General features: G+C 41.8%; 2 protein-coding genes across 10 annotated transcripts; both read left to right on the top strand.

Moving 5' to 3' along the window:
- The first annotated feature begins 4 nt into the window (after positions 1-4).
- Positions 5-13,743, top strand: LOC118366212 (sugar phosphate exchanger 3-like). 4 transcript variants are annotated; one of them, XM_052491862.1, is made up of 15 exons: positions 11-133; positions 276-407; positions 836-950; positions 1,644-1,758; positions 2,146-2,238; positions 2,436-2,519; positions 2,715-2,860; positions 4,517-4,613; positions 4,903-4,987; positions 8,781-8,992; positions 9,394-9,535; positions 11,503-11,604; positions 11,883-12,082; positions 12,197-12,262; positions 12,412-13,743. In XM_052491862.1, exons 3-15 carry the CDS (start codon positions 874-876, stop codon positions 12,502-12,504), a joined length of 1,512 nt encoding a protein of 503 aa, XP_052347822.1. In that variant the 5' UTR covers positions 11-133; positions 276-407; positions 836-873; the 3' UTR covers positions 12,505-13,743. The 4 variants fall into 4 exon arrangements, with proteins under 4 accessions (XP_052347821.1, XP_052347822.1, XP_052347819.1 ...); XM_052491859.1 differs by having other exon boundaries at positions 276-411; XM_052491861.1 differs by lacking the exon at positions 276-407 and having other exon boundaries at positions 5-133.
- Positions 13,744-14,758: 1,015 nt separating this feature from the next.
- LOC127914600 (uncharacterized) lies at positions 14,759-17,034 on the top strand. 6 transcript variants are annotated; one of them, XM_052491868.1, is made up of 2 exons: positions 14,759-15,296; positions 16,481-17,034. In XM_052491868.1, exons 1-2 carry the CDS (start codon positions 14,882-14,884, stop codon positions 17,032-17,034), a joined length of 969 nt encoding a protein of 322 aa, XP_052347828.1. In that variant the 5' UTR covers positions 14,759-14,881. The 6 variants fall into 6 exon arrangements, with proteins under 6 accessions (XP_052347828.1, XP_052347827.1, XP_052347826.1 ...); XM_052491867.1 differs by having other exon boundaries at positions 16,361-17,034; XM_052491866.1 differs by having other exon boundaries at positions 16,241-17,034.
- The last annotated feature ends 315 nt before the right edge of the window (positions 17,035-17,349 follow it).

Below are 17,349 nucleotides of genomic sequence, written 5' to 3'. Positions count from 1 at the left end.
TACGCTCCAGCCCTGTTGGTGGCAATAGGAAACGTGAAACCACAGATGAAGAAAACCGATTGCTACAGTGTAGCAGACTGGACTGTAGACAGGTGATCTCACACTAGCGTCGGTGTTTATGTAAATAAAACAGGTAAGTCCTTATCCGTTTGACCTCGACGTTGATTGCATATTTGTATACAGTGTTCCATACAGTGTTATCCGATGCCTAATGTATCTTTAGTGAAAGAGAAGTATCGAGCTAGTGTATTTCATATGCTTTTACATATCACCAGAGTGAGTCACTTCAGTGCTGCACTGCTAGCCAGCGACAGAAGCAGACAGAAAGAAGACAGCTCCCAATGCTATTTATTGCTGTCCATAGCTAAATTCTTCCTATCTAGAACGAGTACACGTTTGCGGAAAAAGTAGGTAAGGAAATCTCAATCTTTTTGGGGGGTTTTGCCTTTATTGAAAGAATGTGATTCAGAGGGTGTTTACACCAGATACATCTTTCAGGCCAGGTTCCAAGGTTTGTTGGCTGTAGGACTAACAGTAAGGTCCCATGGTGAGAAGTAGGTTAATGATAACAAGCTTATGGTTCTCTTTATTTGGAAGAGGCTGACCAAGACCTTTGACTTGTTTGTGGCTTTATATCATTGGCCTTTTACCTACATTTGCTATGGTGAAAAATATCCACCTGGTCTCATAGGACTTTAAACCCCAGTTCTCTCTTTTCAGGCAAAGCTGTGTTTTTGACCTAGGCTGTAGTGTTGAATAAACTAGTGTGGTGCTGTTCCCTCTCTGAACCCCCTCCCTCTCCTGCCTGCCTGCCTCTCCTTCTGTTCCCTTGAAGACATCCACCCCCTCCCATCCCTCCTGGTGACCCCTGTGATGTCGTCCCCGTGCTGTGGCTTCCTGGCGCAGTACACCCACCATCACCTGGTCGCCTTCCTCCTCACCTTCTTTAGGTAAACTCAACTCCTGAACTCCCACCAGCCTTGTAGGGATCTGCTATAAGACCCTCTGAATGTTCAGAGTTCTCATTCCAGTTCTCTTTGGCTCAAATGCTCTCTACACAAGCACTTATACCAGAGCATACATGCGCATTTGATACACAGGCTCACTTGTGCTCATATAGGCCGACATCCTCCTTAAGTAAATAGGGGCCCCAACGAGTGCTAATGCCTGGACTGGAGCTACAGTACTCACAGTCTTCTAAAGCTCTCCACTGTAATTACACTGTAAAAAAAAATTGCTTCCTTTGCTTCCTGGTCAGACTGGTTGTTATCAGAGTAGGAGAAAGTGAACGTGTCAGACAGTTGAGCAGTAAGAATCAGATTCATGCTGAATCGGTTCTCCTCACATTCCCTATCCTGACCTCCGCACTCTGAGCCCTGACCTTTGACCCCTCTCGGCTGTGCCAAAGAAGTTGTGGTTTTGCTTTCCAGGCCCTGTCATCAGGAAGTGACGTATAGCCTAGAGTTCTTATTTACAGGTTATAGTCTTGAGGAATTTCTAGTAGTTGTAAACGGGCTGAGTACTGCACACCAGCTGCTTTAAACAGCTACACACAGCATTGGAAGACCCTGGGTGTTTTTGGTCCCCTGTTGTGCTAGGAATATAACAGGGCTTTATTAAGTCTCCCCTCCCTCTCTCTCCAGCTATGTCCTCCTGCACGCCTCGAGGAAGACCTTCAGTAATGTGAAAGTGAGCATCTCAGCCCAGTGGACTCCCTCTGTGCAGAATGCCAGCTCTCCTGCCTTCTCACCCGGGGAGGTACGTAACTCGGGAGGATGTGGATTCTCCTCCTTGAATTATCTCTCCTTTTCGCCTCCCCTGAATGATGACCTCTGATACAATGACTTAAGTCCTGGATGTCTGCTGTTTTGCCTCAGTTTGCACCATTGGGTTTGGTCACGTGCGATCCTCAATATTTACTTTGTGTGCAGTGGATGGGGAAGTGTTATCAGGTGTGGAGCTACTGACGAGTGCTCTGCACGTGACCATAATGTTGAAACAGACCATGAAGTACAGCTAATACTAATGGTTAAATAAATCCCTCTACTCAGTTACTCTGACAGCGTTTTTGTGTTAAATGATCTAAAGTTGATTTATTGTGTTACTGTATGTATCTTTGATTGTCTATTCTGTATCTTCCTCCAGACATGGGAGAAGAATAACCTGTTTGCAGACTCCGATGGAGCCACTCTGTTCCTGGGTGTCCTCGACACCATCTTCCTGTTTTCCTACGCTGTGGTGAGTGTCGGGGTCAGCTTGGGTCACGGGGGGGGGGTAGTCTAGCAACAGTGACTCAATGTATGCTAATATGCACATTAGACTAATGTATGCTAATTCATTAATGTCATCTTTCATTATCAACATGGAAACAAGCACACTGATGCGTAGTCAAAGTAGGAGGGTAAACATGCGTGTGTTGTTCAATATTCATGCAGGGCTTATATATGAGTGGAGTGATTGGAGATCGCATGAACCTCCGATATGTCCTCTCCTTTGGTCTGTGTGGTTCAGCCATAGTGGTAAGTGCTTTTATATTTCATATACATCTACACAGTTGTTACAACAGATTTATACAATAGGTACTTAGTGAAAACCTAATTACTACAATAGTCATATACTGCAGATTCTGCATTTTGATCCCATTATATTTCACTGTGTTTATTTAGTGGCGTAATCCAATATCACTTTCTGTTTTTCCCTCCTTCACTTCCCAGGAGTTTGTGTTTGGTACCCTGACTGAGTGGCTGCAGTTCTATAACATCTACCTGTACTGTGGTCTTTGGGTGCTGAACGGCCTACTGCAGTCTGCTGTCTGGCCCTGTGTGGTGGCAGTCATGGGGAACTGGTTCGGCAAGTCGGGGTGAGTATCATATCACCCTCTCTGCCATGACACTAGTATACTCCAACACTGATCATTAGGGCTGGGAATTTCCAGGGACCTTACGATATGATAGCGATACAATATTTATTGCGATTCCCACAATTCTATAAGTATTGTGATTCGATATTGTGATTTTATTGCGATTCGGTGTTCCAAACGATATTGCTCACTGTATGTCTGAGAGAGCCATGAGAACTAGTTTTGGTCAGTCATGGAAATAAAAGGGCGGAAAACAAACGGTCACCCTAAAAATAAGATGGCGAACAAGCTACGAAGGGAAAATACTGGAGTTTGGGTGTCGGTACAGCAAACCTAGCGCCAAACTAATATTGCAATATCGTCAAAAAGAATCTCCTCATCTGTAACTGTGTTTGTTTTCCCCATCACTACTGATCGATGCAGATCACTCACAGATTGAGTAAATGTCCTTGAATGTCCACAATCAGAAGTTGTCTTTACAAACAGTAGCCTTGGGTGATTGCTTTAACTGTGGGGTCGTTCCATATGATATCAATCGCTTTCTGACGGCACCCCTTTTGATTTGCCTGAAACCTGTCATACATGTTTGCCCATGGTGAAATTGGTCAGAAAGTAACTTTTTTGGACCTGAATGCCAAAACATTCAGGAGATAGGTGTTCAGGGTTGACCTATTTTTGCATACTGTTACGTTCTCCAACAAGAAAACCAAAAATGTCACGCAAACAGAAGGGGGAACTAAGAGTCAATGACCAACAACCAAAATGAAAGGGGTGGTTTTAGGAGAGGTTCTGAAAGACACGGGCGTGTCCACTGAAAGTTGACTAGCAACCACAACTGGAACCTAAAAGATGTCCACCATTGGCGCCCACTAAATTTGCCAAAGAGGCAAACGAAAGAAAAACCTGAGGTTAAAGACAGGAAGCAAACCAAAAAGGTGGAGCAAAACAAAATCAGATAAAGGATTTTTTTTGTCTAGAAATCAAAATCGGGTGCACCAACTGAAGGTGTTAACCCTCTGTCTATCAAGACAACTGGAGCACAGGGCCAGCCGCTCTTAAATAGCGCCTGGGCCAGGACAGGTTAACGCCTTCCCACCAAAGAGATGGCAACCAGCATAGGTGTATCCAATACTGACTAACAAGGTGACACCAATCGGTGCGCCCTACGTGCTAACGAGCTATACGTGCTAAAGTCCAACCTTAAAACATAAATGAAAAAAAATAAACATGTAACAATTCCCCACCCTACCATGAGACATCCATGTCTTTAGCACAGATAAAGATAAACGGTTGAGTTTGATATAATTTAAAAGCTTAGAAACAGGGTTTTTAGTCTATTCTATGATTTCATTTTTTAAAGTTTTTAATTTTAAGAATTTCTTTTTTTATGCATAAATGTTATTTATCTAAAAACAAGTGACCTCAGATTTGACTAATTTTCAGAAATGTTGTAGTTTAGACCCTATTTTACATAATCTAAGACCTTATTTTACATCAAAGGGGGTGCCGTCAGAAAGGGATTGAAATCATACGGAACGACCCTGTGATGTTCTGTTGTATTCTAGAAGACAATGTTCTAATTGAGTATTGTGTTGAGCATGTCGTGTGTGTTGTGTGTGTTCTGGAGAGTAACCGCTGTATGTCTCCTCCCTCCAGGCGAGGTTTTGTGTTTGGCCTGTGGAGTGCCTGTGCGTCTGTTGGGAACATCCTGGGCGCTTTCCTGGCATCCAGTGTTCTCAAGTACGGTTATGAGGTGAGTGCAGACACACACAGATATACCTATTACAGATCCGCTTTGGGACTCACCTTTTTTTTTTTAAATAACGTCTAGATGAAAAACGGACATGCTATGTAGCATAGACAATACCTGGTATGGTCTAGTTAGTAAGTCTCTAGAAAATGTCACTACATTGTTGTCGAGAGAAAAGTGAAGTTATGTGGTGGTGTCTTTCTCTCAACCTCTTGCTACATAGTTAGCTACATAGCCCGAACAGCACAATTCCCAATACAAGTCACCCCAGTGTTATGCTGTGTTTCTGCAGTATGCCTTCCTGGTCACTTCAGTGCTGCAGTTTGCTGGTGGGGTGGTAGTGTTCTTTGGACTGCTCACCTCCCCTAAAGAAGTGGGTGAGTATTAGGTCCGCATATGTCCAGTTTCCCTCATTGGTGTGGCATTGTCTCCCTATCACTGTGTCATACTGTACATTCTTTCACTTCAAGTCTCAAGTTCTATTAGTCGTGTGTACAGGATACGCATGGTACACACCGTCCAATGAAATGCTTACTTGCTGGTTCCTTCTCGAAAATAATACGAGCATAAAGTAAATGGCTCGGTAGAATAAACATTGAAGCAACTTCCTCCTTTCTGTGCCATCTAATTGTTTGTTTTAATTCTCTTGACATTAATTGTTATTGTTCCTTGAGGAAGTTAAAAAGTGTGTGTGTGTGTGTGTGTGTGTGTGTGTGTGTGTGTGTGTGTGTGTGTGTGTGTGTGTGTGTGTGTGTGTGTGTGTGTGTGTGTGTGTGTGTGTGTGTGTGTGTGTGTGTGTGTGTGTGTGTGTGTGTGGAATATGATATAAAGCACATATAAACCAGAGGTCGACCGATTTATAATTTTTCAACATGATACCGATTATTGGAGGACCCCAAAAAAAAGCAGATACCGATTTAAATGACCAATTTAAATATTTTTTTTAAAGTATTTATTTGTAATAATGACAATTACAACAATACTGAATCAACACTTATTTTAACTTGATATAATATATCAATAAAAATCTATTTAGTCTCAAATGAATAATGAAACATGTTCAATTTGGTTTAAATAATGTAAAAAGAAAGTGTTGGAGAAGTAAAAGTGCAATATGTGTCATGTAAAAAGCTAACGTTTCAGTTCCTTGCTCAGAACATGAGAACATTTAAAAGCTGGTGGTTCCTTTTAACATGAGACTTCAATATACCAAGGTAAGAGGTTTTAGGTTGTAGTTAATATGGTATTTAGTATTTATAGGACTAGTTCTCTCTCTACCATTTGTATTTCATATACCTTTGACTATTGGATGTCCTTATAGGCACTTTAGTATTGCCAGTGTAACAGTATAGCTTCCGTCCCTCTCCTCACCCCTCCCTGGGCTCGAACCAGGAACACATTGACAACAGCCACACTCGAAGCAGCGTTACCCATCGCTCCACAAAAGCCGCGGCCCTTGCAGAGCAAGGGGAGTAACTACTCCAAGTCTCAGAGCGAGTGACATTTGAAATGCTATTCGCGCGCACCCCGCTAACTAGCTAGCCATTTCCCATCGGTCACACCAGCCATTAGGTTGATAGGCTTGAAGTCATAAACAGTGCTGTGCTTGCAAAGAGCTGCTGGCAAAACGCACAAAAGTGCTGTTTGAATGAATGCTTACGAGCCTGCTGCTGCCTACCATCGCTCAGTCAGACTGCTCTATCAAATATCAAATCATAGACTTAATTATAACATAATAACACACAGAAATACGAGCCTTTGGTCATTAATATGGTCGAATCCGGAAACTATCATTTCGAAAACAAAACGTTTATTATTTCAGTGAAATACGGAACCGTTCGGTATTTTATCTAACGGGTGGCATCCATAAGCCTAAATATTCTTGTTACATTGTACAACCTTCAAAGTTATGTCATAATTACGTAGAATTCTGGCAAATTAGTACGCAATGAGCCACGCTGCCCAAACTGTTGCATATACCCTGACTCTGCATGCAATGAGCTCAAGAGAAGTGACACAATTTCATTTGGTTAATATTGCTTGCTAACCTGGATTTCTTTTAGCTAAATATGCAGGTTTAAAATATATATATACTTCTGTGTATTGATTTTAAGAATGGCATTGGTGTTCATGGTTAGGTACAGTAAATGAAACGATTGTGCATTTTTCGCAAATGCGCTTTTGTTAAATCATCCCCCAGCGTTGCATCGATTATATGCAACGCAGGACACGCTAGATAAACTAGTAATATCATCAACCATGTGTAGTTAACTAGTGATTATGATTTATTGATTGATTGTTTTTTATAAGATAAGTTTAATGCTAGCTAGCAACTTACCTTGGCTTACTGCATTCGCATAACAGGCAGTCTCCTCGTGGAGTGCAATGAGAGGCAGGTGGTTAGAGCGTTGGACTAGTTAACCGTAAGGTTGCAAGATTGCATCCCAGAACTGACAGGGTGAAAATCTGTCGTTCTGCCCCTGACCAAGGCAGTTAACCCACCGTTCCTAGGCCGTCATTGAAAATAAGAATGTGTTCTTAACTGACTTGCCTCGTTAAATAAAGAAGAAATCGCCGTCCAAAAATACAGATTTCCGATTGTTATGAAAACTTGAAATCAGCCCTAATTAATCGGCCATTCCGATGAATCAGTCGACCTGTAATATAAACTCAGCAAAAAAAGAAACGTTCCTTTTTCAGGACCCTGTCTTTCAGAGATAATTCGTAAAAATCCAAATAACTTCACAGATCTTCATTGTAAAGTGTTTAAACACTGTTTCCCATGCTTGTTCAATGAACCATAAATAATTAATGAAAATGCACCTGTGGAACGGTCGTTAAGACACTAACAGCTTACAGACGGTAGGCAATTAAGGTCACAGTTATGAAAACTTGGACACTAAAGAGGCCTTTCTACTCACTGAAAAACACTAAAAGAAAGATGCCCAGGGTCCCTGCTCATCTGCGTGAACACGCCTTAGGCATGCTGCAAGGAGGCATGAGGACTGCAGTTGTGGCCAAGGCAATAAATTGCAACGTCAGTACTGTAAGACAGCGCTACAGGGAGACAGGACGGACAGCTGATCGTCCTCGCAGTGGCAGACCACGTGTAACAACACATGCACAGGACCGGTACATCCGAACATCACACCTGCGGGACCAGGTACAGGATGGCAACAACAACTGTCCGAGTTACACCAGGAACGCATAATCCCTCCATCAGTGCTCAGACTGTTCGCAATAGGCTGAGAGAGGCTGGACTGAGGGCTTGTAGGCCTGTTGTAAAGGCAGGTCCTCGCCAGACATCACCGGCAACAACATCGCTTATGGGCACAAACCCACCATCGCTGGACCAGACAGGACTGGCAAAAAGTGCTCTTCACTGACGAGTCACGGTTTTGTCTCACCAGGGGTGATGGTCGGATTAGTGTTTATCGTCGAAGGAATGAGCGTTACACCGAGGCCTGTATTCTGGAGCGGGATCGATTTGGAGGTGGAGGATCCGTCACGGTCTGGGGCGGTGTGTCACAGCATCATCGGACTGAGCTTGTTGTCATTGCAGGCAATCTCAATGCTGTGCGTTACAGGGAAGACAATCTCCTCCCTCATGTGGTACCCTTCCTGCAGGCTTATCCTGACATGACCCTCCAGCATGACAATGTTACCATCCATACTGCTCGTTCTGTGCGTGATTTCCTGCAAGACAGGAATGTCAGTGTTCTGCTATGGCCAGCGAAGAGCCCGTATCTCAATCCCATTGAGCATGTCTGGGACCTATTGGATCGGTGGGTGAGGGCTAGGGCCATTCCCCCCCAGAAATGTCCAAGAACTTGCAGGTGCCTTGGTGGAGGAGTGGGGTAACATCTCACAGCAAGAACTGGCAAACCTGGTGCAGTCCGTGAGGAGGAGATGCACTGCAGTACATAATGCAGCTGGTGGCCACACCAGATACTGACCAGCCCCCCCTTGTTCAGGGACACAATATTCAATTTCTGTCCGTCACATGCCTGTGGAACTTGTTCAGTTTATGTCTGTTGCTGAATCTTGTTATGTTCATACAAATATTTACACGTTACGTTTGCTGAAAATAAACGCATGTAGTTTTGCTGAGTTTAGCTACAATGTACTTTGATTCTTATGATGAAGAGTGGTGTTTCTCTGTCCCATCAGGTTTGTGTTTGGAGTCAGAAACAGGTCTGAGACCAGTGGAAAGAGACGCAGACAGCCACAGGCCTCTGATGAGTGATGACGAGGATGAGGAGGGATCGGAGGAGGTGTGTGACGGAGGGTACTACACCATCCGGCAGGGGGATGAGGAGCCGCGGGAAACACCCAAAGCCATCGGATTCTGCCAGGCCTTCTGCCTTCCCGGAGTGCTGCCTGTGAGTGGGATATTACTAGAGCTCTCTTTGTGTCTCTGTCTCTTTCGCATGACCTCACTAACTCTGGTCGGCGATCACCCACTCTCTCTTTTGCACTCACCCTCCTATCGCCCTCTTTCATTCCCCCCTCTCTCTATATCCTTATCTATTTCTATCATCTTATCATCCTCTCTGCTATCTGCCCCTCCCGGTATATGAGTTTCCATTCTATCTCAATTCTTTGGCTGGCAGTTTTTAGGAGGGGGTGAACACGTCGCTAGTTGCATTAGTATCTTTCTCTGAACAAATGGACCAATAAAGCAAGTATTGTATTATGGAGCATCTGACGATCTGAAGATTTTAGTTCTGCCTTTCTGAGATGACTCATCCAGTAACTGGTGACTGTCATCCTCTCTCCCCAGTATTCCCTGGCGTACGCCTGTCTGAAGCTGGTCAACTACTCCTTCTTCTTCTGGTTGCCCTTCTACCTGAGCAGGAACTTTGGCTGGAAGGAGGCCCAGGCCGACAGGCTCTCTGTGTGGTACGACGTGGGAGGCATCATAGGTGAGTGTTCCGGCCCAGGCCTAGTTAACGCTGGCTGGTTAATATGAATGACATTGGTGTTGTTGACTACGGTTTAGATGTCGTAACATCCTAGCTAGCTATGCGGAGTCATTTATCTATGCCGTCTAAAGGGGTCTACACAGTCTACGCCAACGGAACCGACGAACGTCCGTTTGCAACGCTCTCTACGTACAGTGCCTTGCGAAAGTATTCGGCCCCCTTGAACTTTGCGACCTTTTGCCACATTTCAGGCTTCAAACATAAAGATATAAAACTGTATTTGTTGTGAAGAATCAACAACAAGTGGAACGACATTTATTGGATATTTCAAACTTTTTTAACAAATCAAAAACTGAAAAATTGGGCGTGCAAAATTATTCAGCCCCCTTAAGTTAATACTTTGTAGCGCCACCTTTTGCTGCGATTATAGCTGTAAGTCGCTTGGGGTATGTCTCTTATCAGTTTTTCACATCGAGAGACTGAAATTTCTTCACATTCCTCCTTGCAAAACAGCTTGAGCTCAGTAAGGTTGGATGGAGAACATTTGTGAACAGCAGTTTTCAGTTCTTTCCACAGATTCTCGATTGGATTCAGGTCTGGACTTTGACTTGGCCATTCTAACACCTGGATATGTTTATTTTTGAACCATTCCATTGTAGATTTTGCTTTATGTTTTGGATCATTGTCTTGTTGGAAGACAAATCTCCATCCCAGTCTCAGGTCTTTTGCAGACTCCATCAGGTTTTCTTCCAGAATGGTCCTGTATTTGGCTCCATCCATCTTCCCATCAATTTTAACCATCTTCCCTGTCCCTCCTGAAGAAAAGCAGGCCCAAACCATGATGCTGCCACCACCATGTTTGACAGTGGGGATGGTTTATTCAGGGTGATGAGCTGTGTTGCTTTTACGCCAAACATAACGTTTTGCATTGTTGCCAAAAAGTTCAATTTTGGTTTCATCTGACCAGAGCACCTTCTTCCACATGTTTGGTGTGTCTCCCAGGTGGCTTGTGGCAAACTTTAAACAACACTTTTCATGGATATCTTTAAGAAATGGCTTTCTTCTTGCCACTCTTCCATAAAGGCCAGATTTGTGCAATATACGACTGATTGTTGTCCTATGGACAGTGTCTCCCACCTCAGCTGTAGATCTCTGCAGTTCATCCAGAGTGATCATGGGCCTCTTGGCTGCATCTCTGATCAGTCTTCTCCTTGTATGAGCTGAAAGTTTAGAGGGACGGCCAGGTCTTCGTAGATTTGCAGTGGTCTGATACTCCTTCCATTTCAATATTATCGCTTGCACAGTGCTCCTTGGGATGTTTAAAGCTTGGGAAATATTTTTGTATCCAAATCCGGCTTTAAACTTCTTCACAACAGTATCTCGGACCTGCCTGGTGTGTTCCTTGTTCTTCATGATGCTCTCTGCGCTTTTAACGGACCTCTGAGACTATCACAGTGCAGGTGCATTTATACGGAGACTTGATTACACACAGGTGGATTGTATTTATCATCATTAGTCATTTAGGTCAACATTGGATCATTCAGAGATCCTCACTGAACTTCTGGAGAGAGTTTGCTGCACTGAAAGTAAAGGGACTGAATAATTTTGCACGCCCAATTTTTCAGTTTTTGATTTGTTAAAAAAGTTTGAAATATCCAATAAATGTCATTCCACTTCATGATTGTGTCCCACTTGTTGTTGATTCTTCACAAAAAAATACAGTTTTATATCTTTATGTTTGAAGCCTGAAATGTGGCAAAAGGTCGCAAAGTTCAAGGGGGCCGAATACTTTCGCACGGCACTGTAGTTCCACATACAGTTGTGCGACTGGATTTTTGGAACGCGACGCAAACGGACCTCCGTCGGCTCCGTTTGCATAGACTGTGTAGACCCCTTTAGACGGTACAGGACACTGTGTATTAATCTTCTGCGCTCTCTCTCTCTCTCTCTCTCTCTCTCTCTCCCAGGTGGTACGATCCAGGGCCTGATCTCAGACTTCATGGGGAAGAGGGCTCCAGTGTTAGCCGTCAGTCTGCTGCTGGCTATGGGAGCCCTGGTGGGTTACAGCCGTGAGTACTCCTCCTTCTTTCATCTGCCGTCCTCCTTTTTCTAGCCCAAAACATTTCACTATATTATTCAGGCCAACATTCCATTTTAATGTGATCTAATTTATTTAAGGAAAAAAAATGGAAATGGTTAATTATTGTGTTTTATGCCAATTCTAGACCACCAAAGGGGAGCCCATGATGGCGGAAAAAGAAAAATAGAACCACATCCCTTGCTGTCTCATACACAATCTACAAAAAAAAACAACGTGTGAATTAACCCTGTGTTGTCCACCCCCCAGACTCCCCTCCGGACCAGGTGGTGAATGCAGCTCTCCTGGCCACCACAGGTTTCTTCATAGGAGGACCGTCCAACATGATCAGCTCAGCCATCTCTGCAGACCTGGGGCGACAGGAGGCCCTCAGGGGCAGTCAGGAGGCTCTGGCTACCGTCACCGGCATAGTGGACGGGACTGGGAGTATTGGAGCTGCAGCGGGACAGGTAACACACACTAGAGACCGAGAAAGTACACACATACATACAGTACATGCATACACACAGAAATATGTGCTTTCCAGTGATTTAATGTTGAGCTTTTTTTACCTTGTCTTCCAGTATTTGGTATCCGTGATCGAGAGCAAGCTGGGCTGGATGTTTGTCTTCTACTTCTTCATTGTCATGGTAAGATCATCATGTCTAACCCATAATGTGAGACAATGTTCACGTCTTCCAGAAATGAGTCACTCATTCTCCTCTGGAGCATCTTACATAAGGCACTGTGTTGTCCCTGTTGGTGACATATTTGGTCCTGTTATTTGATCGCCTCACAGACCGGCTGCAGCATAGTCTTCATCTTGCCGCTGATTGTGACTGAGATTCGGGCCATGTGGAGGGAGAGACGGGCACGGACACACGAGCTGTGAGGCCTTCCTCATGGGCGGCCATGTTGTTTCCTACTCCTTCCCTATGGGGGCCTACTGCCTGTCAGTCAGACTATGTCCACTGATCACTACTGTAGACGTATATGTACAACATGTCTATGAATGTGTCCAGTCTATGTATATATTTGGTCAGAAACACATTTTTTTTTTAAAGATATTACTTCAGCTCCTTTTACGAGTGGGGGCAGGGCCCTCTCAATGTTTGTGGTCTGAGATAGGAAGTTCCAAGCAGCTAACGATTATTCTAATTCCTTTACCAGTTTACTGGATTGTATAATGATTACTTGTATAGAATGATTGAATCTGCTCATTTGCTTAGTAGAGATCAGATTTCAAAGACACACAAAACTCTCCATCACTCACTCATAGAATCTCACACACAAGTCGACTCGGTGGATTTTTACACACACTGTAGTCAGTGACCACGTTTACATGTGCAAGGTATTGTGGACAGTAGCTCGTATCCCGCAGAAGGTCTTATTCGGGTTAAGCTATTTACATGCACTTTTGATATCCCGCTCACAAGTATCCCTGTACCGATGAATAAACGGATTATTCCTCATTTTAAATTGATATGGGTTAAATATTAACTGAAATATGGCCTATAACCTTTCACATGTAGCGTAATATAATATTAACTCTTGCAGAATTATGCATTTCTTGCAGTGAAATTACACAACAAATGTTAATTTAGTCTCGGAAACAGGAGTGGAGAAATACGAATTATTTCAGCATCTCTTGAGGAAATGCGAGTGCGTGTGTTCTCGTTGACACTATTATGCAAGCAGACAGTGTTTCAACCACATAAAATATGCACCCAAGACAGACTAAAGTCTTAGCATAAACCAATTTCATCGTTTTCTCAGCTTTTAATTTCACTAAAACCAGTCAAACTGATGACATTTGGGCATTTTGCAAAGACCAAATCTTTTCACTGTTCTCCCCGGGTCCCTAAACGAAACAGACAACTTTACCGGTTTTAACTAGATTACTAATGCACTCATTCTGTCAATGTAAGACATTATTCTGGTGAGCACTACTTTATTTAGTCTTCTGGGGCAACAAGTTATGACAGAAGAGAAGCTGCATGTATCTAACTATAGTTGACAAACAAATGTCCTTCCAAATGTCGGAAATTGTAAACAGAAAGTTGTCTAGATTACGCTACACGGTCCAGGATGGAGTATCGGCAAAATAAATTATTATGGTGGCTGGAAATGAGCAGTTTGCCTACTTTTTGAAGTGATTTGTTTAACAATCAGATGAAAACATCACACAACAACCATTATACCTGAAACTGAGCCCACACAGACTGCGAAAAACAACAGTAAACAGGATAAGATGTTTGCATGCCACAGTATCCCATCTAAAATCAGCAAATCCAAGGCATTTTATCCGGGTTTCTCATAACCGGGATACACACTTTTTCGGGTTATTGTAAACGAGATATGATGTTTACGTGTGTCAACTCAAGAGAGTACTTGGGTACCCCGAATAATAACGGAATATTGGTGTGCATGTAAACGTGGTCAGACGGTACGTTTGCCCAAAAAGTTTTTAAGCAGCTTTTTTAAGTCTTAACGGTCAGTTAACAAACATTAACTGCACGCCTCTGGAATATGTTCCTTATCAAAATTATTTAAAGGTATACTGATTTTATTTACTGTAGGTACATAAATTAAAACGGTACAAGTAGTTATTCTGGTTGGATTGGTATCAGTTGCTAAATTACTGTAGTGGTTTTAACCAAGGCCACAAGTGCATTTCAGCTGGTCCAGGGCCTGCTAAACTTGAAGACATGGAATGTGTATTTAATTTTATCATTGTCGAATGTATGTTCTTAATCTGTGGTAAATGTTCATTTTTTTCCGTATGTGCACTTTAAATTCATGTTTTAATGAGACTATGTTTTTATTTTTTTTCAAGAAAAGCAAATGGTCTTTTTCAAAACTGTTGACTCCTATATTTTATTCTTCCCAAGGGAATTTACGATATATTTTGGGAAACCACCTCAATGAATTTAAATTTAAATGACCTAAACTGACTTTTTTTGTATAAATCTCATAAAGCAATGAAACCAGCATTTAGAAACCTTGAATTAGCATACTTGGCAGGATGATTTATTTTCACCTATAAAATGGACACAAATGAAGAGGATCCGTTCAGAATGATTTAGTAAATTACTAATGGGATAGATATCCTGTAGAGGTGTAGTGGATAAATTCAGCTCAATCCTGTTGCAGATGTGTTATGTCACTTCAGAACCACCAGGAGGAGCCCTTAAGGCAGAAATAATACTAGGACATTAGTAGGCTTAATATAATTAGTAGGCCTAATATGTGTAGAATTAGTAGGCCTAATGGAATTAGTAGGCTTAATAGAATTAGTAGACTTAATATGTGTAGAATTAGTAGGCCTAATATGTGTAGAATTAGTAGGCCTAATATGTGTAGAATTAGTAGGCCTGATATGTGTTGAATTAGTAGGCCTAATATGTGTAGAATTAGTAGGCCTAATATTTGTAGAATTAGTAGGCCTGATATGTGTTGAGTTAGTAGGCCTGATATGTGTAGAATTAGTAGGCCTGATATGTGTTGAATTAGTAGGCCTGATATGTGTTGAATTAGTAGGCCTAATATGTGTAGAATTAGTAGGCCTGATATGTGTAGAATTAGTAGGCCTAATATGTGTTGAATTAGTAGGCCTGATATGTGTAGAATTAGTAGGCCTGATATGTGTTGAATTAGTAGGCCTGATATGTGTTGAATTAGTAGGTAGAATTAGTAGGCCTGATATGTGTAGAATTAGTAGGCCTGATATGTGTTGAATTAGTAGGCCTGATATGTGTTGAATTAGTAGGCCTGATATGTGTTGAGTTAGTAGGCCTGATATGTGTTGAATTAGTAGGCTTGATATGTGTTGAATTAGTAGGCTTGATATGTGTTGAATTAGTAGGCCTGATATGTGTTGAATTATTAGGCCTGATATGTGTTGAATTAGTAGGCCTAATATGTGTAGAATTAGTAGGCCTGATATGTGTTGAATTAGTAGGCCTGATATGTGTTGAATTAGTAGGCCTGATATGTGTTGAGTTAGTAGGCCTGATATGTGTTGAATTAGTAGGCCTGATATGTGTTGAATTAGTAGGCCTGATATGTGTAGAATTAGTAGGCCTGATATGTGTAGAATTAGTAGGCCTGATATGTGTTGAATTAGTAGGCCTAATTAGAATTAGTAGGCCTGATATGTGTAGAATTAGTAGGCCTGATATGTGTTGAATTAGTAGGCCTGATATGTGTTGAATTAGTAGGCCTGATATGTGTTGAATTAGTAGGCCTAATATGTGTAGAATTAGTAGGCCTGATATGTGTAGAATTAGTAGGCCTGATATGTGTTGAGTTAGTAGGCCTGATATGTGTAGAATTAGTAGGCCTGATATGTGTAGAATTAGTAGGCCTGATATGTGTTGAATTAGTAGGCCTAATATGTGTAGAATTAGTAGGCCTAATATTTGTAGAATTAGTAGGCCTGATATGTGTTGAATTAGTAGGCCTGATATGTGTAGAATTAGTAGGCCTGATATGTGTTGAATTAGTAGGCCTGATATGTGTTGAATTAGTAGGCCTGATATGTGTTGAATTAGTAGGCCTGATATGTGTTGAATTAGTAGGCCTGATATGTGTTGAATTAGTAGGCCTGATATGTGTTGAATTAGTAGGCCTGATATGTGTAGAATTAGTAGGCCTGATATGTGTTGAATTAGTAGGCCTGATATGTGTTGAATTAGTAGGCCTAATATGTGTAGAATTAGTAGGCCTGATATGTGTTGAATTAGTAGGCCTGATATGTGTTGAATTAGTAGGCCTGATATGTGTTGAATTAGTAGGCCTGATATGTGTTGAATTAGTAGGCCTAATATGTGTAGAATTAGTAGGCCTGATATGTGTTGAGTTAGTAGGCCTGATATGTGTAGAATTAGTAGGCCTGATATGTGTTGAATTAGTAGGCCTGATATGTGTTGAATTAGTAGGCCTGATATGTGTTGAATTAGTAGGCCTGATATGTGTTGAATTAGTAGGCCTGATATGTGTTGAATTAGTAGGCCTGATATGTGTTGAATTAGTAGGCCTGATATGTGTTGAATTAGTAGGCCTGATATGTGTTGAATTAGTAGGCCTGATATGTGTTGAATTAGTAGGCCTGATATGTGTTGAATTAGTAGGCCTGATATGTGTTGAATTAGTAGGCCTGATATGTGTTGAATTAGTAGGCCTGATATGTGTTGAATTAGTAGGCCTGATATGTGTTGAATTAGTAGGCCTGATATGTGTTGAATTAGTAGGCCTGATATGTGTTGAATTAGTAGGCCTGATATGTGTTGAATTAGTAGGCCTAATATGTGTTGAATTAGTAGGCCTAATATGTGTTGAATTAGTAGGCCTGATATGTGTTGAATTAGTAGGCCTACTAGATTTTCCAGCTGTTGACACTGAAGATCATATGAATGTATAAGGACGTAGCAGATTATGAATGAAGACCAGTCTAAGAAAACAATAGTTTGTGTATATTTATATCATTTAATAATGATCGGAAACATACTGTAACAAATTAACATCAAAGTCAACAGTGCACCAAAAACCGGTCAATGAATCTTCCACAAATATGTCCACAATTTCAACATTTGTCGTTTTATTTTCAAACTATTACCAAATCAAAGTTAATATTCTGCTCCCATGTAATTACATTGTAGTACACTTCCAATACATTAGCCATTATCTTATCAAAAACATATGAGGATATTATTCATTTATGCATATAAGGCATGCA

Source organism: Oncorhynchus keta, chromosome 33, assembly GCF_023373465.1.
Source record: "Oncorhynchus keta strain PuntledgeMale-10-30-2019 chromosome 33, Oket_V2, whole genome shotgun sequence".
Taxonomy (NCBI): Eukaryota; Metazoa; Chordata; class Actinopteri; order Salmoniformes; family Salmonidae; genus Oncorhynchus; species Oncorhynchus keta.
Note: the sequence above shows the minus strand (reverse complement) of the source record. Positions and strands in the feature narration are given on the sequence as shown.